The sequence below is a fragment of the Solanum lycopersicum genome, chromosome 11 (genome assembly GCF_036512215.1).
Source record: "Solanum lycopersicum chromosome 11, SLM_r2.1".
Classification (NCBI taxonomy): Eukaryota; Viridiplantae; Streptophyta; class Magnoliopsida; order Solanales; family Solanaceae; genus Solanum; species Solanum lycopersicum.
This window is the reverse complement of record NC_090810.1, coordinates 3,114,334-3,135,751: the sequence shown is the minus strand read 5'-3', so window position 1 is coordinate 3,135,751 and position 21,418 is coordinate 3,114,334. Positions and strand designations below refer to the sequence as shown.

Sequence of the window (21,418 nt, the reverse complement as noted above, 5' to 3'; positions counted from 1 at the left end):
TACTTTTTCTTAGCCAGTGTGTGGACGATCCACTAACATTCCGCGATTGAAGTGAATATCTTTTATTACTGGATACAGAATTTTACAGACATGATTCATTTCATCCAAACTAAAGAAAAATCCTTCATATGAACAAGATGAAAATTAAAGGTTGCCAAAAAATGATGCAGGACACTAAAGAATATGACTACAAAAAGAATAATAACAATAAGTCTAACAGCCCTGACCAAAACCATGAACATTTATGAACATTCAGGTTAAGCTTTTTTCCATGAAATTACTTCCAACCATCTATACATATGCCTGCACTTCACAAAGCTCTGCAACATAAAAAGAATCAATCTGCAAACACTCTTGTCTAGCAAGTTCCAATGAACGGCAATGTTCTGCACTTCAGTTTGAATTAGCGGGGCAGTACTTCAGCTACACGATCATGTGCATCAGCTGGAATTTCCCTACCCGGAACCTGGACCTTAAGAAGATGAGAGTACCTGAAGAGAAGACATTGAATGTTTGTTTTCATCAACACTTGTAGCCCAATCAATTGCCACATCGATTAACTGCACTAACATTAAAACTACTCACTCTGCAAATGAAAAAAGGTTCTCATGCTCCGCGATAAATGCAAGTAGGGCCTGAGAAAAGGAACCCAATGATTACACAGATGTTGTAACTAGAACCAGAAGAACAACATCAGAAAGTTCAACGTCGTGAACTTGTAGACTTGATTACCTCAAATGGCATGTTCAACAGCTCATAGTACGTCCTAACACGGTCTAATCTCAATTGCACAGCTTCACCGTCGATTGAGGGGATAGCAGCCAAAGCCTAAACAACTTGGAAGAAGACAATTAGTTATGCTGTGTGAGAAATAACAACGCAAGCATCCAAGCTAGAAAGAAAAAATGAAAATTACATTGAATCAATAGTAGACAGATTGGTTCCCTTGAGATGTTAATTTAGAGATCAAACTAATTGAATAGCATTTAGCTCTCTAAATGGAACCACCTTAAAGATTTCAAGGAAAAAGACACCACCTGTTCCAGTGCAATGGAATTACGGCATATTTGCTGAACTCCAAACAGGTTGATAGATTTCAAATCAGCCAAAGCCTAGGAGGCGACAAAGAGAAGAATAAGATGGCAGGTGGTCGGAAATTCAATGAATATCAGAATTTAATCAACAGAACCGCTCTATGCAGACCTTGATTGATCCATTTGAAGCAACACTAGATATACCACCAAATATATAGTTCCGCCTTGATCCTGCAACGAAGGGTGCCATTTCCTCATCCCGGCGTGTTATCTGAATTACAGAAACCAGAGAAAAACAATATGTAATTTGGTTCTTTAACTCTGTTCTAATAGAATGAAGAAGTAAATCGTAATGGGCACTAAAATCTTCAATCAGTTGATAACAAACTAAAAAAGAAGCAATGGAAGAAAGCAAACCAATGACTTAATTCTGTACGAGTAATATGTTAAAAGCAAAAATGGAAGTGTTGTCATCTGGCTTCAATGATTTCTCAAATCTACTGAAAAGCTATACAACAAAACATTGTGGGATGATTTACTCCTCTGCAGTCCACGCTATTCACGTCTCTGAATGACATTTACTTGTTTTAAAGACCACATGTTTTTAGCTCACACCAAATAAGCTGGTCCCCAGAGCTTAAGTTACTCTTCAAGTGTGTAGAACTTTTTCTTACTGTATAAAACTTTTATCTTCTAAGTGAATTTTCTACTACTCCCTTTGTTTCAGTTTGTTTGTCTTACCTCTTTCCTTTTTAGGCAACTCTTTCATTATAACTGTCCACGTGTAAACCACAAGATTAAAGGGCATTTTGGTACATTCCACATATCTTACTACAAGATTCAGAAGTCCTCTTCGCTTTCTTAACTCCGTTTCAAGTCGAAACTAGACAAAAAAATTGAAACATAAGGAGTATTTCTTTATTAATTAATATGACAGATGGGGCACCGAGAAGGTAGACCCTGGAATGAAGTCGGGATTTAAAAATAAAAATAGATGAAACACGATATTATCATAATACCCTCCCAAGAGAATAGTCAGCATTTGAATTTAACACATCTACAAAGTAAAAGTTTGAATCTAAAAGGAGAAGATAGAAAGAGATCATGTGATAGATCACAACATCCACACATCGTTACTACCATAAGCAGACTTTGTAAGGGTGAGAAAAGAGATCTTTACCAGAAAATGATAGGAGAAGTTATTATACACTACAGACAGCAGAAAATTTACCAGGGAAGTTATTGAAATTATATAATCATCTGGCTCCTCTGCATCTTGATCGTCCAGGAATTCCTTACTCGTCATTTCCTGTAAAAGAGTTGCTCACACTGTTGGTCGTAAATACTACCCTCTTCTACAACAAAGTTAATCAAAATCACCACTCATGCCCACAAACCTGCAGATGGAAAATAGTCTCCAATTGCATCTCCACACGAAGAACCTTGAGGCAATCAATTGCAAGTTTCCTATATTCTTCAGCAAAAGATGCTAAATCCTTGGGAGGCATACTGCTAGTTCTAGAATGCTTTGGAGCTTTCTGCCCCCCATTATCTTCTACCTGATTAGATGTGCTATGGCAAATCTTCCCAAGCCTGTAATTTGCATCAGAAACAAGCTGACAAGCCATAAAAAGGTATTCAAAGTTCAAATAGAACCTGTTCAGTTGTACCAAAAATTTCATTATATACAAACAATAATCGTCGAAGCTTCCCCTAAATAACAAATGATACATGTAGCCAACCACCGTGGAAAAAGGAAAGAGCTTGTGAGGAAGAGAGCGTGAGACGTCTGTTAGGAGTATCAAAGTAAGACGCCCAATATTAGTTAATTACTGATTGGTAATGACGAATTGATAGGTAAATATGTGGCATCTACCGTGTGCTCTGACTAATTTAGTGGCCCAATAACTAAATGAACACACATATTTTTGTCAATCCTTGTTATGAGTCAGTTACTCAAAAATGCTTGTCTGTGCAGCAGTGCTCTCGCGAACTATGTGAGAACCCATATAAAACTCTGTTCTGCCGACTAAAGCAAACATTTGAAACGAACAATACTGCAAAAAGATTTAAGAACTTGCCTTTCAATTGAGTCAGCAATATATTCCAATGAATCACTTAAAGATGCCAGTAAAATTAGCTTGTTATCATCACGAATCAAGTTTTCCTGCAAAAATGTATGGAAACTAGCTTAGCATATCAAAATAATTGACATTGAGAATTATATACAATACATTTCACTTGCCAAGTTTGCTGAATCAATGTCAATCTATGCTATCATCAGTCACTCCATTATTTTCAGATTCATCTCATTTACGAGGTGATGCACCAACAAATAATTCTAACTCTTTTCACATTAGTATTCATCTTCCTCTTCTTATTCATTTACAATTAGAATTTCAACGTTGCATTTCTAGTGATACTGATCATCCTGACACAAATATTAAGCCTCTTTAGCTATTGTCTACATAGCCACTGACACTCCACCCCGCCCGCCAAAAAAAACGTCAAAAAGTACCTGTCTGATTGGTCGCAAATTCAATAATGCGTCACTGATTTCCATTTCAACCTCTGAATTTTCACCATTGGCAGCACCATATTCTGTGTTAAGCTCACCAGTTGAGCAGGGTAAACATGCACTAGCTGGATCACGTTGCATCAGATTTTCAATGTCATGTCTGCCTATGAGCATATAACTTTGCTTCTCAAGAACTGCCTGAATAAATAAGATACAGTATTGTCAAGTGCGTATAGGGGGATGAGGAAATTGAGGCAACCTAATAATATTTTACTTCTGTACTCTACTCCATTTTCTAACTGTGCCCCACAAAATGATAGTTTCCCCTTCTCATAAGGTAACTCTCTGGTTTTGGTTGTTGTTTAGAAGCTCTTCGTTTAGACATTAACTGTAAAAAAATCTTCTCGTAGAAAACTTTTCTCATCTGGATATAGTCATTCTGATTAAAGAACAATAGAGAACTAATGCTTCCATTCCATAGGTTATCTTCCAGACAACAATAAATGTTGATCAGACCCCCCCCCCCCCCCCGCTCCTATACACAAACAGCCATCAAATGAGAAGGATTGCTCAAACCTCCATGTATGAAGTGCGACATCTTTCATATGTTCTTTCCAGAAAAGTTTGTACATAGTTCACAAGAGCAACAGCAAACTTTGGCATTGCTTGTGCCCATCCAAGCACCTGTATGAATGTAAACATTTAAATGCTGGAGACTGATTCAAGTAAGAAACTGAAAAAGATATTAACCAGGCTGATGCACCCCAAGGAGAGAAAAGACGAAGAGCAAATCAAATTGGAACACTAGAGAGATCATAAGAGGACAAATAGAACAATGTCTTCACTTGTATACAGCAATTTATGGTGTTAACATCGCTCATACAGCATAGAAATAATGTCTTCACTTGTATACAACAATTTATGGTGTTAACATCGCTCATACGTACTTACAGCATAGAACAGATCAACTAAGGCACTTGACTGTTCGAAAATAATGAAATTATAAACATAAAAGATTTATCAGAAAAAGTAATGAATATGTTGTACCTCTTTTGCTAAGAAATCTATTGCCAAAAGTCCTTGCAGGATTGGCCGACCTTTTTCAATCAATGGGGTATAAGATGTTACAGCATTCGCGCGTGGACGAAATGCCGCTGGGCCTACAAAAGAACTTTAAGCATCACAACTTCATAGCCTAGCATCGATTTACATAATTCAACAATGTATGCAGATTTTATATTTTGAGTGCATTTGAGGAAAATTGTGAATTTTAAGCATCACCATTAACTCCATCTCTAAATATGGTCTAGCTGTCAGGAGAAAAGAATAATTAGGTTGTGTAAAACCAGTTTAAAGAAGTCTAGCTGATTTTTTTTTGTTTTGATAAACGAGAAATCCCTAGGGAGCAGCCGCACATGCTCAAAACTTGAGTTTTTACCAACAGACATTGCACATTGCAACTTCTATAAATCTCATTAGCTAGCATAGAAATGTCGCATGTAAAGAGACTTGCTTGATATTGCCTGCTGTACAGCTTTCCGATAATCAACAAACATTGCAGGTAAGAAGTGATCCTTCACAAAGTTCTCCACAAATGCCAGAAGTCCATCATTCCTGCAATAATTATACGTAAAAGTGAATGAAGAGTACAACAACCCAGTATAGTCCCAAAAGCGGGGCCTGGGGAGGCTATAGTGTACACAAACCTTACCACTACCTCGAGGAGGTAGAGAGGCTGTTTTCAAAAGACCCTTGGCTCGAGTAACTAAAACCAAAGCAGCTAACAGAATAATACAGAAGTAAAGAGGACATAGAAAATAATAAGGAAAACATAACCTAACATACCAAAGAGGGGCAACAACCATAACAAACTAATGTTATGAATAGTAAAAAAAAAAAGAATAACAAAAGTCATAAGATAGGCCAATTTCAAGACAAATGCTACCACTGCTACTGGTAAAAAATAAAAATTGGGCAACAGATACAATGCACCAATCTATCCTGCTGGGGAATAAGACAACGCTCAAATACCTACTAACCTTCTACCCAAATCCAACCTCCATATACAATGTATAATAATTTTTAAAATAATAAACCAAACATCCAATAATAAATAATCCCTACAAAATACTTAGCCCATCATTATAATCCTTGCATTATTACTCCTTGTATTACATCTCTTGCATAACAATCCCTACATTACTAATCTCAACATTACATCCTTGCATAATTACTCCTTGTATTACTTCTCTTGCATTATAATTCCTATGTTACTAATCCCCACATAATTTGCTTCTACACCAAATGTTCCCTCGGTGAATATAGTCGATCCATCAAAATTTGAAGGAAAATCATACAGGTTTCAAATAACATACAGAGGCAAGAAATTCCTCCATAACACTAGGAAAATTCTTTTAATACTATAAGAGAAACATGTAAATGCAAACAGTATCACCAAACAAAAATATGATAAATCATTAACTATTTCTTCAGTAATTAGATTTCTCTCTACCAAAGCAGTAGAATTACCAAGGCAATATGTAATTAAGCCTTGTTTCCTTTTTTAACTTTGGAAGGGATAGTAGACAAATCATTTCGAGGTGGGATCCATGTGAAAAGAAGGCTACTTATCATCAATGACCATTACATTTCACATAAGAAATAAGAACACAATCCCATCAAACAAGATAAGGTACAAAATAATCCAGCTTACCCAAGTTGCGAATACTTCTGTGGCAGCATGGAAGCGACTTTATCTGTAAACTGTTGATAGAATGTTAAGTTATATTAGTAGAGAGATTTCCAGTACTATTAGATTGATAATAGCATTATGATTAGATCAAACCTGAAGAACAGGTCGGTATATAGAGGCTGCTAAATAAATTCCCTGCTCAGGTAAAATAGTTGATGTACCATAACCTTCTTGGAGTACATTGGAGCCTCTCTTACCCCATCCTTGCCTAATGAGGTCAACCCCTGAGTTTAAATTGTTATAGAGTTAAATCATTCAGCTAAACCAGAAAAGAGATGAAGGTGCAGTAAGAATCTTTCTTGCCTGCTCATTAGTTAAATAGCAAGATTGGTAGGAAAATAGATATGTATGATGTAACAGAACCCCAAAAAAACCGAATCTAGAACTCAGTATACTTTGTTGTTTTGGTAATTCTCCTGACATACCTTGATTTGAAATGGATACAGTAGCATCTGTGAAACGAAATGCAAATGTTAGACCATCTTCTGACCCATCCCTGAAACAAATAAAAATCAAAGATGGTCCATGATCAACTACAGTGAAAGTTAACACACAATATCAACTAGAGAGAAAATTGACACATGATATCTAACAGAACAAAAAGTTGTGGAAAATGCCTTTTCCATACAACAACAACATACCCAGTGAAATCCGTACCCCTACCTCATGGAGGTAGAGAAGCTATTTCCAAAAGACCCTCGAACCCAGGTCGCATATCAAAGCAGTATGAAAAGAAAATACAAACGTAAAGAAGACATAGCAAATACTAGGGAAAGCCTTACTTGACATTTATCAACAACAAAAAAGGATCAGTAACAACAACAAAATAATGTGATAACCGAAGCATCAGAAATGAAATATTTTCTTTTTTTGAAGTTGGTAACAAGTTGTATTAACAGTAAAACTGGGCTACAAAAGGAGCTGACCTGTGATCTTTACAAACAAAAGTTTACACTTTTTCCTATTAAATTCTACCAGGTCACCTATCTCTACCCCCCCCCCCCCCCTCCACACACACACATATTTTGGTTACACCAAAAATAGAAAAGACTAAGACAATTCATCCTAATTTTCTGAATAGGACTGCTGGTACCTCAAAATATCTAGAATTCTTTTCCTTTCATATTATTCATCATACACAAGTGGGGATGATCTACCACCACTTTTCTTCCCTACACTCTTCCAGCATCTGAGATGTTCTATGCCAAAAACACGAAACATGTTCCACAAATTTGAAGACCTGTTCTTTAAAATTTCCCTTTGGTCAAAGCAAGTTTCCTTGCCACCAACCAACCAAAACAAAAAATCTTGAAAGGTATTTTTACTTTCCAAATGGGCCTCCAGGGCCAAGACTCAATCGAGGGGGGAGCATCCAGTAACAACAGACTTAACAGAGAAAGTTCCTTTGTTGTTCAATCTCCATTTGAGTCTGTCAGAATAAGCAGAAGTTCCTCTAAAGGAACCTAAGAACAGGAACATGTTGGTTAGGCTTTCCATTTCCCAGCCATTAAGAGCTCTTCTCTTCTGAAATGAAGATCCAGCCTTGAGGAATCCAAACTTGATCGACACGTATTTGAATATTAGTCAAGGATATCGGCTATTAGGTTATTATGGCGTGATCCTCCCAAAAGATAGTCTTTACCATCACAAACTATGATCTACATTAGCCCAGAATTCATGCCATTAGTTTCTAACAGATCTTCAAACACCGGTACCATATGGACCCTGTGATCCATTGAGTAAACATCCCATATTTCTGAGAGATGAATCCTCTCCATAATGCATTATGTCCTCTGAGTTGAACCTTCATAGCCATTTCAGCAATATACTTTTTTTGTGCAACCTCAAATTCTAAATCTCCAGTCCACTCTGCTTCTTGTTCAAAGTGAGTGAGTCCCATTTGACCAGGTTGAAGCATCTCTTTTCCTTGTTAAAATATCTTCTTGGTCTGTCAATCTTTTCCTCTCCTCCTCTGGGAATTGGGAGGAGAGACATAGTGGGAAGAGCATCCAAGAACGAATTAATACGTGTAACACTGCCACTAAAGGAGAGGCATTGGGTTTTCCAACTAGCCAACTTTTTGACACATCTCTCCAAGACTTCATTCCAGATCTCCTGTACTTGTTTTTGGCACCTAGAGACAGCCCTAAGTATTTAGACGGAAAGAGCCCAATTGATAGCCTATGTTCCATGCTAGATTCTGAAGATCATTGATTTAATTAACCGGGTAGAGTGAACTTCTGCTCCAGTTAACATGAAGGCCAGACGAGACCTCGAAGATGGTCCAAATTGCTCTGGGATGTCTGATCCACTCCACATCAGAATCACATAAAACTAGCGAGTCATCAGCAGACATGATGGTGAGTGATTTCTAGACCAACAGTGGATTAAGAGCCAAAACCCCTGATCCGTTCATTAGTATTTATTGTCCTAATCAAGTGATTAAGACCTTCCATAGCAATCAAAAATAAGAAGGGTGACATTGGGTCCTTGTCGAAGGCCCCCTTGTGATTAAAAGAATCTTGCTGGACAACCATTTATAAGAAAAGATCTGACACTAACCCCAGTTGACGTGACCAAAGGCTTTCTCATACCCAATTTACATAGGATTCCTGTCCTTTCTGTTTTAATCTGGAATCCACTAGCTCATAGCCCAACCAAATACAATTTGCAATAATACAAAAAGATGAATGATTTAAGTTTATGAGTAGTTGCCACTTTCCAGATACTCTACGAGAATTGGGCTACATCAGTTAGCATCTAGGCCTTTCCAATTTAATTACAAGTGTAAAGAGATAAGTAAAACAGGACTTGACTAGTTGAAGTCCGGTTGATTGAATGAACGCACATGAATTCAACCAATTCCTCCCTTAACATAGGAAACACCCCAAACAAAAGAACAAGAAGAGAACAACCTATAAATAAAGAAAACGGGAAAAGGGAGCAAAAGTAAACAGATTTTCAATTTAAAGATTAATTGAGTTAAATTAAAATATAAGAAGACAGGAAAGTAAAATAACATAAAATATAGAGATCACAAGCTTAAGGACAACAGTGATAAGCAGTCCATTAACTTGCCTCTTTTCCTTTGAAGGGGCCTTGCTTGCAAGTCTTGCTGTTTGGACAGCAGCATCTGCGGATGCAGCTTCTGGAGTAGCTCGCAGGATCTCACATATGAGTTGTTGGCATTCACTCTATTTGCACAATAATGTTAGTGAATTATTTCTATCATCCATAATCGAATAGGCACTGCTTTGTTACTACACCATTTATCTGTACTCTAACCAACTAGAGAGATCTTGGGCATCAGAATGCAAATGATTGACAAGGAAGAAACTGACCTGTAAGACGGTCAATGAAAAGCCAATGTTATACCCTCCAGTGGCATGAGATGCATCTGAATCAGGGTTCCAACTGATGTCTGTAGGCATAGACTTAGGCGTGTTCAAGTCAATTTGTTGAGAGCACTTTGACTCGAGAAGTTCTCCAACAATAACATGGTTCTCTGAAAATTGTTCGGTTGAAATTACAAACCAAAAGTAAAAGATTCTTGAGCTGAATGCAGAGTACTTGAAGCAAAATCAATAAGGAAAAGAAAAGGCAAAAATGACAAAAGAAACTTGCAAGACCTTATTACTTACCAAATATATGAACAACAGCATCAAGAGTTGAATCAAGGAGTTCCTTTGCAGCAGCCTGTGCTGTTCCTGTAGGAGCCATGACAGGTGAAACAGGGCTGACTGCTAGTAGCACTGCGAGATATATCCCATTCTGATGCTTCTGTTTTGAAGACTGAAAACTCTCCAATTGCCCTTTAAGATAGTGAAGACCTGTAATGGCTGCTTGAGCAGCCTGGCCAATGCGAGGTCGTGAAGCATTTTCTGCATGAGCTTTGATCCTTGTTGTGATTATTTCATGAATAGTAGGTCGTAATCTTTGGCTGTTGAAACAAATACAATAAAGATAAAAGTAATTAGAGACTGCATATTCAAATACCACAAATGAAACATGAAGAAGATAACCTCTATACAGAAAGATAGAAACAAATGTAAGACTCAACCAATTCATCATGAAAAGTATACAAGTGTAAACATCACAATTTAGAGCAATGATCGAATCATAGTTCCCATTAGCATTGTATGCAAGCATAAACGGAATGTGTTTATTTGCTAATACGATGGGCAAAAGAGCAAATCTGGCTTAAGACCATGAGTGGCATCTATAGTTTACATGTTTCTGTATTGAAAAATTGGATCTTAGCCAGCTTGTGTACTAATTTTAAAAGAGGTCTTCCGTCTCTCAAGATTCCAGCAGAGATTTACGAACTTCCCTAGATCATTTCTGATGGAAAATTGACCTCTCCAATTACAGATCATCCTTTAGGTTAGCATCTATTTGCATCCCACAGCTTACGAGGTTATTCTAAAACATAGCTCTGCCCGGAAAAGTTGAGAACTATGCAGCAATCAAATCAGAGCTTTGCTTCCGATTGGACCAACAGCATGAAAGATGAGAACTAACCAAATAATGGCGCCTGCAGCTGCAACTTTCCCAAGCATGCAAAGACACTCAACCATGGTCTGCAAGTACTTCACATGCAATGGAGCATCAGTTTTCCTGATTGCTTCCTACATTTGAGATATATTGGAGCACATTAAACTCTTGTGAATAACTATCAAAAATTTAATATTGACAAGCACGCAGAAGGCAACTTTATATCAATCAATCAACTATGCCACAACCCAAACTAGCTGGGTTTGGCATCTTTCTTACAACAAATTCATCTGGTGTAGAATCTGAAAGCCATGTCAGAACTTGATGAGTGATAATTTTTACATCCTTCGAAGCACCATCAATGCCATTGATCCTTGAAGAGGTAGGATTGCCATCTGTCACAGTATCTTCACCATCATCATCATGACCTTCTACTAGGGAGCTGCAAATAAAGCAGAAGAGAGGAACTCAGTTGCTGTACCAGAAAGAAGAACGGATGCAGAAATCTACCAAAAAAATTATAAAGTTAAACTATCACTAAAAGGCGTTTATGTAGGATGCTATCGAGTTCACTTAAAGATGAAAGCTATGAAGAGGTAAGTTTAGAATCACAGGTGATCAGCTTCAACAATATTGAGGATGATATTACCAACAGAACCACATCACTTAAAATTTTCTTTTTTGTCTTACCTGCCATCAATAGAGCTAGTTTTGTGAGATCCATCCCCAGCTCCAAATGAACCAAACTGATTGTCACCTTTTAGTAACCTAGTTCTTCGAGAGAGAGGCTGTGAGTTGTTCATGGACAATGGTACAGCTACAGTGGTTGGTACTTCATCATCTCTTTCACTGATACTGAAGAGAGTTGAACTGCAAAAGGAAGACCATGTTGAGCAAATATAAAGCAACATCTGAAATTAAAATCTAAATGAAAAGATATGTGGCTCCTCTCAACAGAAAGTTGAGGATAACAAAGTACAAGAAGAATCACCTCCAAGACCGTGCTTCATTAATTGCAAGCACAAACAGATTATTTAATCACCCAATTATGTATCTCAACAAACAGAATATCGAGTTGCATTGCTAGAGGTAGCCTCAGCTTCAATATTTTAAGTGGATAAGGACAACATGATATATGTATATATATCAAACATCAGATTCATTGATAGAAAAAAAATGTCTCCAATGAAAGACTTGACATGTATACAACCTCAAACAGCAAGAAGGTTTTTATAGACCAAGGCTATTTAATATGTACCTGTATTCACCCTTATTATAAAAAAAGACTTGAAGTGTATACAACATCAAACAGTAAGAAGGTTTTTATAGACCAAGGTTCACTAATATGTACCTGTATTCACCCTTATTATAAAGATGGGCATGCAGATCCTCCAAGACTTTATAGAAGAGAACTCCTCTTAGCTTCGTCAACTCAGATCTGACATCTTGTAAAGCACCAACCTATGTGATGCCAACAATATACAGTAAGTACATTAAGCCATCCTTTGCACTAAGTAAGAATTGGCAACAAAAAAATGTCACAAAAGATTATTGCTAAAAATTTGTTTATCAACTTGAAATTGGTGTTGCTGTGTCGACCATAGAACAAGAAGCTGCCTCTTTTAACAAAATCAGTTTTAACATACAAAAAATCGACTACCGCAAGTCAGAAAAAAACTCAGTATGCGGAAATTGTGTCCACAGCTTCTTCAAGCAGCCACAGGTGAAGTGTAAAGGTAGAATCAGTTATGAATGTTTTAATTAACCCACCGTTTGAAGACCCTCTCGTTCAAGCATAAGAGCTGATTGAACATGCAACTGCACGGCAGCATAGAATTGCTTTTCATTGATCAGCTTTTCAATACGAGCAGGAACCTGAGGTAGAAAAGATAAGGTAATGCATCAACAAGAAAGAAGATGTGAACACCTACTAAAAACGTCCTATTTTCTTTCTTCTTTTTTAATAATGGTGAAGTTCAATTCATATAATTTCACCTACTACCCTCTTACTCGCACACCTATAGTGTCAACTTTTGGGCGCAACTAGACTATCCCACTGGTAAACATCCTCTCGGCTCTCATTGAATCAGATAAGTAATTTTTTCCACCAAAACTTAGGCGGATGGAAAGAAATCACCTAATTTTTTTCTCTCTCCACAGGAATAGACCTCCAAGTCTCACCCTTGGATACGCTGAAAAGGTCCTCTTATAGCTTCACATTTATAGCACGGAGCGGCAGAGACACAGATCAGCTATTTGGTAGTTTACTTTATCGACAAACTAAAACAATTATTACTCTTTATGGGATATTGGAATTCTATGTTTTGAATCCTTCAATTGCTAAGAAGTACAATCCAACTTCAGATGTCAATGGTTTTTGGCTTTTTGGTGCGACTTTCAACATGTAAAGGATGACGACATTGTGCTAGATAGCATCAATTCAGGACAGGATTAGGGTTTTTTGTACAGATAGGAACCCATCTTTTTGTTTTGCATAAGGGGATCCAAAAGCATGTCAGCGCAAGCACTGTCTTAGTGCTTGGCTATTATTTATAAAATCCTTACCTATTTCAAAAAATATATATAATTTTCTGTTTCTGAGACGACTTACAGATAAAAGACCATATTATCTTCCAAACAGAGCAGTTTAGACATTTTTCTTGGTAACAAGAAGTTTAACCATTAATTTCAATGATAGTATGCACCTATTCATTCTTAACATAGACAGTGCATTGCAAGAAATGCAGCACACACAAGGCTACCCTTTTCCGAAAGCTCCGCAGGACCACCTACCACTATCCCTTCCTGATTAGCAGGGACTGGAGCAAGAATAATAGCAACAACACTAGTAGAAAAAATATAACCGAAGATAACTGACCTTAGCTATGCCTTCTATTTGATCTAACAAGGAGATAATATGTCGCAATGTAACAGACCGATACCACAACTGATGCAACTGCTTGTTACGGGCACCAAGAAGCTTCTTTGCCTCCGCCAAGTCACCTTTTAAAACCCCAATACTTTGGGTGGATTCACTGAATAACCGCAAAATCTGAAGGTAAGGTAGACTCAAAGAATAAGATGAATATCCTTTGATATATAAGAATAAGACGAATATTAAAAAGCCAAAAGAAAACCATAAAGCTACACTTCAGCACTGGCTTAGACTAATTACGTACATAAACAACATGCCATGTTTCAGAACGTGCTGAGAGACACCCTCTTCTGTGCTTACTCCAGAAGTAGCATCAACTTACCAGATACAAGAAATGTTTGGCTAAGCTTATAAGCTGATCAAACGGACTTAAAGGATCCTTCCCGCTTATTTATGTGTTTGTTAGACACTCAAAAGTGTTTATAAGACAATCAGCCTAAAGTCATAATCTTGTCATCCCCGACTCATAGGGTTTCAGCTTATAAGCACCTTTGGTTGGACAAAGTTTTTTACTATTTTTTAATCTTTAATATTTTAACTAATTCCGAAAATACCTTTTCCAAAACAGAACTGCTAACTTCCTCACTACCCCATATCATTGTTCCTCCTTTTCTTGCTTTTTATTTTTTGAGAAGGTAACAATTTGTAGTATAAACTTGTACTTAGGTAGTACTGAAAATCCCTTTACAAAAAAATAATGAAAATGTAAGAACAAAAACAGCAAGCCTATCATGATTCTAATACTTCCTAGGATTGTTTCTGCATCTATAGGGAAGTTTCTCTTTTTCTTTATAAAGGGACTTCCAAATTTATGATTTTTGTGGAAATGTTAAGGGTATTTTAATCATGTTAACAAAATATACCTTATCGGCAACTTATACCAAACGCAACAACTGCTTATTATCAGTTTCAACACTTCTATCCAAACACGTAAATTGTTTATTTATAAAATCAGTTTAGGCACTTGAAACTTATCGGTTATTTACAATCAGCTAACTCAATCACTCTAAATCATTTTTTATTTCACATAACAGCCATATAGGAACTGTAACAAGACCTTTGAACGTTTGCCTCTTTCAGAAAGACCAGAAACTTAAATTCAATTGATTTCAGACTGTGTGAACTTAACAAAATATTTAGGTTGGTTAACTTTTACATTTTTCTTTTTACTTCATCAAAAAAAAAAAAAGATCCACCAAATTAAGTTACAAATAGAAGAGACAACATCTATCACCAAGCACCTGATTTTTTGTCTAGGATCTAAAACAGAGACCGCTACAACTAGCATTAGGTTGTTAACTGAGTTGAAAGTGCAACTCTATGCCAAGAGAAAACATATTGATCAAAGGTATATATAGAATACAAAAAGAGGTTACTGTTTTATATAACCTAACAGCTAAATCAGAGCACAAGGTTTTTCTTTTCAAGAAAAGAGTAAGTCACTGTACATTAGAGAATCAGAGCTTAAGGTTCTTTAAAGCGAATCTCAAAATAATAAATGTTAAAGGATGGTCAATGAATAAACATGTTCTAGGGCCAAGCAGTCATGTGTCCTGTAACTAGCTTAAATAGATAAAGCTACATCACCCATTGCAATTTTTACCCTAGCAGCAAACGGGAGAACAGTTCCCTGACAATGTGATAACGCATAAAAAGGTATGCAGAAAATCAGAGCCTGATAACTAGACCTTATAAAATAATTAAGAGTGTCCTTTTACCTATATTCTCCAAGAATAATGCTAGTCAAAATATATATAACTCTCAAGTCTCACCATGGTGAGGGAAAGAATGAAAAATTTGTTGAACTATTCTAGCTTATGGCTCTAAAAACATTTTCTTGTTTCTCTTTTCTTTTTTTTTTAGGAACAGTTACTTCTTGTTCCAAGCTCAAAAGTATGTTGGCAGACAGCATTGGTTAGAGATGAGAATAGCAAACCAATGAATTTTACTTTTTGATAAGACATATTGAGGAAAATCATCTTCAAGTTTCACAAGTAATGGATATATGGTTTATGTTTTTGGAATTCTTGAATAAAGAGTATCTTTCATTTTAGTATATCAATAAATTACTACTTTATCACAGAAAACAATTTTTTGGGTTATTGTATTCTTTAATTTTCTTCCCTTTTTTGGACTAAGGAAGAGCTAATGTCAAACTCACTGCTTTAACTTCTTCTTCTTTACGATTTTTTCCTAGAAACAAAGTAACTTCTATTGACAAAAAGAAAAAGATAAAAGAAACCCTGTATGAAGGATTCAAGCACTGGGTAGGAGTCCTATTCGACAAAATCAATTCCATTATCTATACATGTCATTGGCTGCACCATAAATATGAGGAAAGTAAAGATGACGGGATTTTATGTATCTGCACTAGTTAGCTTTCTTTCCCTGTTCATATCTTTTTCAATTCCTCAATGTTTAGATCAAAAATAAATAAATACTAAAGCAAAAATCAGAAGTGAGTGCGCCTATCTCTTTCTAGGATAGTTCACATAAATAAACATTTGCTTGAAACTAGAAATTTGCATATCTAGGAAATTCACTACTAAACAAAATCAACAAATAAGGGACGATGTAAAAAGACACCTGAGAATAATTTTGAATAGCTTTATTGAAGCCACCATGGTAGGCATGCACTACTTCATCCACAACTTCCTCAATAATCTCACTTTGCTCCTTTAAGACTTGGACATCACCTTCACGATCTTTCGATGTTAATATACGAACAACATGAGGCAGTGAATCAAAGCGAGCAGCAGCCCAGTTTTCATCTACTCTAGCAAGTTCCTCCCTTAAGTACTGCAATTACCACAAAACATATGATCAAACAAATGCTACAGAAATAACCAAAGATTTGGTAATAGATACAACCCAATTAATATATATTTCAGAACAAATTACTAATAGGAAGACCATAAGCTACTTACTAAAAACACACCACAGAAATATCCCAAGAGTATCATAACATATAAACCAGAATTACTATAATTTCATTACAAAGTTCCCAAAATAGGAACAACTCAGTAATTCATCACAGTCCACAGAGCATATGATCAAAGAAATACTACAGAAATAACCCAAATTTCAAATAAAAAATATATATATATAAGCTATATACTCTTACATAAATAACAGCTGCATCCAATGTGCTCTAACTTTCAATACAAGTTACCAGAACAGAAAGATTCTAATCTAATTAAGGTAAGAAGAAGAAAAAAGGGTAAGCTGCAGCATGTGATAAAGACTAAAATTTTTTAGTTAAATTCATCAAAATCCCAAAACCCAACTGAGAAATCTCCAATTCCAGTGAAAATTCAAGGTTAAAAATAAGAAATTGAACTCACCGATTTGTCTTTAGGAATGGGTAGTAGATCAAATTTCCCCATCTCAATATACTCAACTGTACGAAATCACCAAAAAAACAAAAATTGAATAAAATGGGTCATACAGACAATTCAAATAGCTCATAATATGAATCTGAATTGTGTAAATTTCGCATTTGACAGAAAAAAAAACAGTACCAGAGAAGGATATTGTTCGGATCTAAGAAACAGTACGAGAACTAAATTGATCAAACAACAGTGAAACGACTGATACGGTGTGCTGGGGTAGGTGGGGTGGGTGGGGTGGGTGGGGTAGGGGTGGGGGTGGGGTGAGGAGCTCCAGACCGGAGCAGAGCTGGAGAATGGAAATGGAGATGTAGATGGAAGATGGAGATGATGATGATGAAATTAAAAATTAATTAAGGACTGACTTAGTAATATTATTTAAAATTATTTATTAAATTATAATTACAATAATAATTAAATATATATTAATAAAAAATCAATCAAAATAATTTTCTAGGCATAGACAATTCTTCAATAGAAGATTTTTATTTTATATTGACATTGTTAAATGATGGTATTTAAAAAAAAAAAAAAAAGTTTGTCTAGAAGTTCTTATGGGTAGGGCAAATTGGTCAAGTATTGAAATTATTTTTATATTAAGAAATCATTTTCTAATTAAACATATAAACTTTTAAGTAAATGTTTTGGATAAAATTGTTCAATTTCGAATACTTTAAGAGTATATTAAGTTTTTTTTCTTGTTTTGGAGTGATCGTTAGTAAAAATCATTTTGAAAGCGGCATTATCTAAATAGGTTTTGTAACTCACACGTGAGATTATTAGACTTTGATATTCAATTTTGAAAAATATGTTGGTATGTATATTTATTCATATTTGTTTTATGATGACATAATATTATCTTATTTATCTACTCTTATAAAATCATGATATAATATTATATTATACTTAATTTGATAAATATAATTTAATGAGATGACATTATAAGATATTTGTTGTTTCAATATTGATAAAAATTAGAAAAACAATGATGTTTAACATTTATTAGTGAATTGATCCTTAATGGTTACAATAATCAACACAATTTGGTCATAATAAACTCATAGAACATTATTAATGTCGAAATTCAATCTAGGAGATAGCTCAATGAAAAGTATATAAGAATTTTGATTAAAATTTTTAGCGATAGCCATAAGATCAAGAATCATAACTCGACATTAGCTATTTAAAAAAAAAAATTCTCTCAAAGAAAGTTTTTAGTTATTTTTTTCATCAACAAACAATATATATAATCCAAAAACGAGACATCTGTTCAATTGGCATAATCACATTACATCTTTTATGATCATATAGTTATTTGAGACGAGATATATGTCTATATTTTATCATGTATTTAGATTGATGATTCAATAAATATAATGTAGCTAGACAATATTGATGAAATCTTCATATAATATTTTATGCAAAATAAGTCACAATTTATGTGTAACTTGTGTTAGCGGATAAATAACAATCACATTATACAAATTACATTTAAAGTTATATATAGTGTATATGAAATCTAACATGCTAGAAAATATAAGATGTAAATAACTAAACTAAAAAACTACTATATAGAAGCAAATAAGTTTAATAATTACACTTTCCAAGTGTTACATTTATGTAAAATACATACGATAAAGCACCAGAAGACGCAAGACATAACTAATAGAAACAGGTTGAATCATTAAGCACACTCAGATTTCTGATGGTGATTTCAACCTTATAAGTCTTTTGATTCTGTCTTTTTCTGTATTTTCGAGCAACCCCTTCAAAATACAAACGACAAATATGTTAATTAAAAAACATCGTAACATAACCAAACTACGTATATTTTATTGTATTTTTCAAAAAAACTTACCTTCCAAACAATTTCATCTAAACACAAGCAAATTTTTCCATATTTGTCTAAAAAAAGACGTTCACTTGGAGCCTTTCCACATGCATCCCTCACAATTGAAGTAATAACATATATTACTTCAGATACTTTAAGAAAATTCACAAAATTTAAATAAATAATTATCACATAAACTATATAATAAAAGAATTGTGTTCATTGATTTTGTGTAAAACAAAGAAATTAATTAGTACAAAAGTATATAATATTATATAACATATAGACTTACAAACAAGTTCATCATATTCTTCTTTGCCAACCACATAAATGCTAACACCTCCTAATACAGTGTATACCACATACACTGATCTGAAAAGGGAAAAAAAAAAGGTAAAATTTGAAGTGTGAAAAAATAAATACGAAATAATATTAGTTTCTCGTATGATATTCGATACTTATTTTAGAATTTTTAACTATTTTGAATTTACATTATATATGTACGAGTATTAAAAGGAAGTGTTCCTTACTAGCTACTAGAATCATTATCATTCTGAAGGGCAAATTCGAGACCTATAATTAAAGATGAAGAATTTTTATTTATCTCGGTATAACACTCGATCGTTCTCAAATCTCCGTAAAGTCTTGATGTTGTTGTTTAAATCGAGTAAATAACGTTATACGGAACATTCTATTTCTCTTAAACTAATTGTCACTTTTTTTTTGTCAAACTATATAATCTCTTAGTAACGTTTTAAAATGTAATTTTTCGTCATATTGATATAAGAAAATCTGCATGCTATAGTATCTTTCGTGTAGTTTTTGGATAACTAAGTAATAATTTTAATATATTAAATTAATCTAATCCGATTTAGCTTTAAAAGTTAATTAAACTGACTTTCGAGAAGCGAAATATGAGAAATATTTTACAACGAAGAAAGGAATAGATAATTTACAAGTTAATAGCAATCAATAATAATCCAACAATACTCTATTAAATTATATTATAAAAAACTTAGGTAATAAATTAAAATAATTCAAAATATACATACTTGTGACAAGCTACAAGTAGCTCCTCATTTTTTACTCCTTTAAGATTTTCTGCCCCCAATCTAACTAAAAAAGATCTCCAATGTATTGTTTCCTCAATTGGAACTCCATTTAAACTGCATGGAAAAAAATATATGAATTCGGAAAAGATAGAGCGTATGCTGATTAATTTTAATTTGGAGAAGATAGAGCGTATGCAAATTAATTTTATCTTTAAATTGAAAAGATAGAGAGACTGTTTCGATAAAAGAGAAATATTCAACTGATCGAGCAATGAAAAAAGACAACAATAACAAACAGAAAAAACAACAAGCTAGAAAATTAATAAGATATCGACATTAATTAAAAATTTATTGAATAAGTTACCGCTCAACTAGTATATTTCCCTCAGAATTGGCTATCAACACAGCAAGCAACATGTTGTTTTTCTTGATAATCACTCATGTATTAGAGAATTATTGATGATATAATTAATAATAATAACAATAATAATGATAAAGTAAAAAAAATGTGACAAAGATCTTGTGATTTTTATTTAAATGAAGCATTTATTTCGGATCGATTGTTTTTAAATTAAAAGTATAGACCAAGACATCACCAAAATATAGAGGGAAAGGTGGTTATCTTGACAAATGTGTTTACGTGATATCAATAAATATAAGACATATGTCTCTTTTATATAGATTTATCAGTTACGTAATGTATATATATATCATAACTTTTAGACATGCATCTTTATTATACACATTTATCAATTCCTTAATGTATATATTTAATTTTTAATTGCTATTTAAATAAAATTAAATAATATAAGTTTATATCTAACATAAAACCATAATTTTCAAAAAATCAAATACTTTAGTAAGGACCAACTCTTAATTGGATTTAGTTTCAATATCCACATTAGACATAAAATTTGAACTTGATCAATCTCATAACAAATCACTCAGTCTCAAACTGTTCCATTTGACATATGTCACATAATAAATTCTATCATATCATGAAAGATAATTTGAACAAAAATTGAATGAACAAATTATTAAGAATTATCGTCACGTTGTCATTCAAAATATGATTGAAACTTACATGAAATTATTGATGATGAGTGTAACAAGGGTTGCAAATACTTGGATTTGCATTACGACTTGGATACATAATAGACATTCTTGTTCTATATTTTTGCCGTTATCATTATTGTATTTCAAATTAGCATAGGGATTAGCGTTGGACATTCCAAACGAAACAAATTAAAGGTAGAAAAATCTCAACGTAGTGGTCAAACAAAGGTAGAAAGATGTAGTCAGCAGCTAATGTAGATTCAAAGTTGAAGAGCATAGATGATGAAACCAAGTTAACTGATGTTAAGGAGTTGGGTATTTATGATATTTTATATCTCTTGTTCGATAGGTATAACC

At 34.3% G+C, this 21,418-nt stretch overlaps 2 protein-coding genes across 3 annotated transcripts; both read right to left on the bottom strand.

Annotated features, from left to right (window-relative positions):
- Positions 1 to 46: 46 nt before the first annotated feature.
- Positions 47 to 17,614, bottom strand: LOC101268446 (exocyst complex component SEC8). 2 transcript variants are annotated; one of them, XM_004250004.4, is made up of 27 exons: positions 17,255 to 17,614; positions 17,078 to 17,133; positions 16,320 to 16,532; positions 13,677 to 13,850; positions 12,569 to 12,673; positions 12,150 to 12,259; positions 11,489 to 11,668; positions 11,078 to 11,240; positions 10,826 to 10,932; positions 9,946 to 10,244; positions 9,646 to 9,809; positions 9,383 to 9,498; positions 6,730 to 6,800; positions 6,398 to 6,528; positions 6,266 to 6,315; positions 5,066 to 5,166; positions 4,600 to 4,712; positions 4,129 to 4,236; positions 3,553 to 3,750; positions 3,116 to 3,201; positions 2,432 to 2,627; positions 2,266 to 2,343; positions 1,204 to 1,305; positions 1,038 to 1,112; positions 733 to 828; positions 586 to 635; positions 47 to 491 (listed from the first exon to the last, which is right to left on the bottom strand). In XM_004250004.4, exons 2-27 carry the CDS (start codon positions 17,117 to 17,119, stop codon positions 404 to 406), a joined length of 3,216 nt encoding a protein of 1,071 aa, XP_004250052.1. In that variant the 5' UTR covers positions 17,120 to 17,133; positions 17,255 to 17,614; the 3' UTR covers positions 47 to 403. The 2 variants fall into 2 exon arrangements, with proteins under 2 accessions (XP_004250052.1, XP_069147703.1); XM_069291602.1 differs by lacking the exons at positions 12,150 to 12,259; positions 12,569 to 12,673; positions 13,677 to 13,850; ... (1 more) ...; positions 17,078 to 17,133; positions 17,255 to 17,614 and adding an exon at positions 12,057 to 12,117.
- A 1,056-nt stretch (positions 17,615 to 18,670) lies between these two features.
- Positions 18,671 to 20,543, bottom strand: LOC101268157 (uncharacterized). Its single transcript, XM_004250003.4, has 5 exons — positions 20,370 to 20,543; positions 20,006 to 20,119; positions 19,246 to 19,325; positions 18,981 to 19,105; positions 18,671 to 18,888 (listed from the first exon to the last, which is right to left on the bottom strand). The coding sequence occupies exons 1-5, from the start codon at positions 20,420 to 20,422 to the stop codon at positions 18,817 to 18,819; spliced, it is 444 nt and encodes a 147-aa protein (XP_004250051.1). The 5' UTR covers positions 20,423 to 20,543; the 3' UTR covers positions 18,671 to 18,816.
- Positions 20,544 to 21,418: the final 875 nt, after the last annotated feature.

Coding starts and splice junctions, on each gene's coding strand:
- LOC101268446 (XM_004250004.4), bottom strand. CDS start 17,119: ATGGGGAAATTTGATCTACTACCCATTCCTAAAGACAAATCG. Junction 10,933..11,077: donor CTACACCAGATGAATTTGTT/GTAAGAAAGATG, acceptor TCTCAAATGTAG/GAAGCAATCAGGAAAACTGA. Junction 3,202..3,552: donor ATTTGCGACCAATCAGACAG/GTACTTTTTGAC, acceptor ACATTTTTGCAG/GAAAACTTGATTCGTGATGA.
- LOC101268157 (XM_004250003.4), bottom strand. CDS start 20,422: ATGTTGCTTGCTGTGTTGATAGCCAATTCTGAGGGAAATATACTAGTT. Junction 20,120..20,369: donor GGAAATATACTAGTTGAGCG/GTAACTTATTCA, acceptor TTTTCCATGCAG/TTTAAATGGAGTTCCAATTG. Junction 19,106..19,245: donor AGAATATGATGAACTTGTTT/GTAAGTCTATAT, acceptor ATTTTCTTAAAG/TATCTGAAGTAATATATGTT.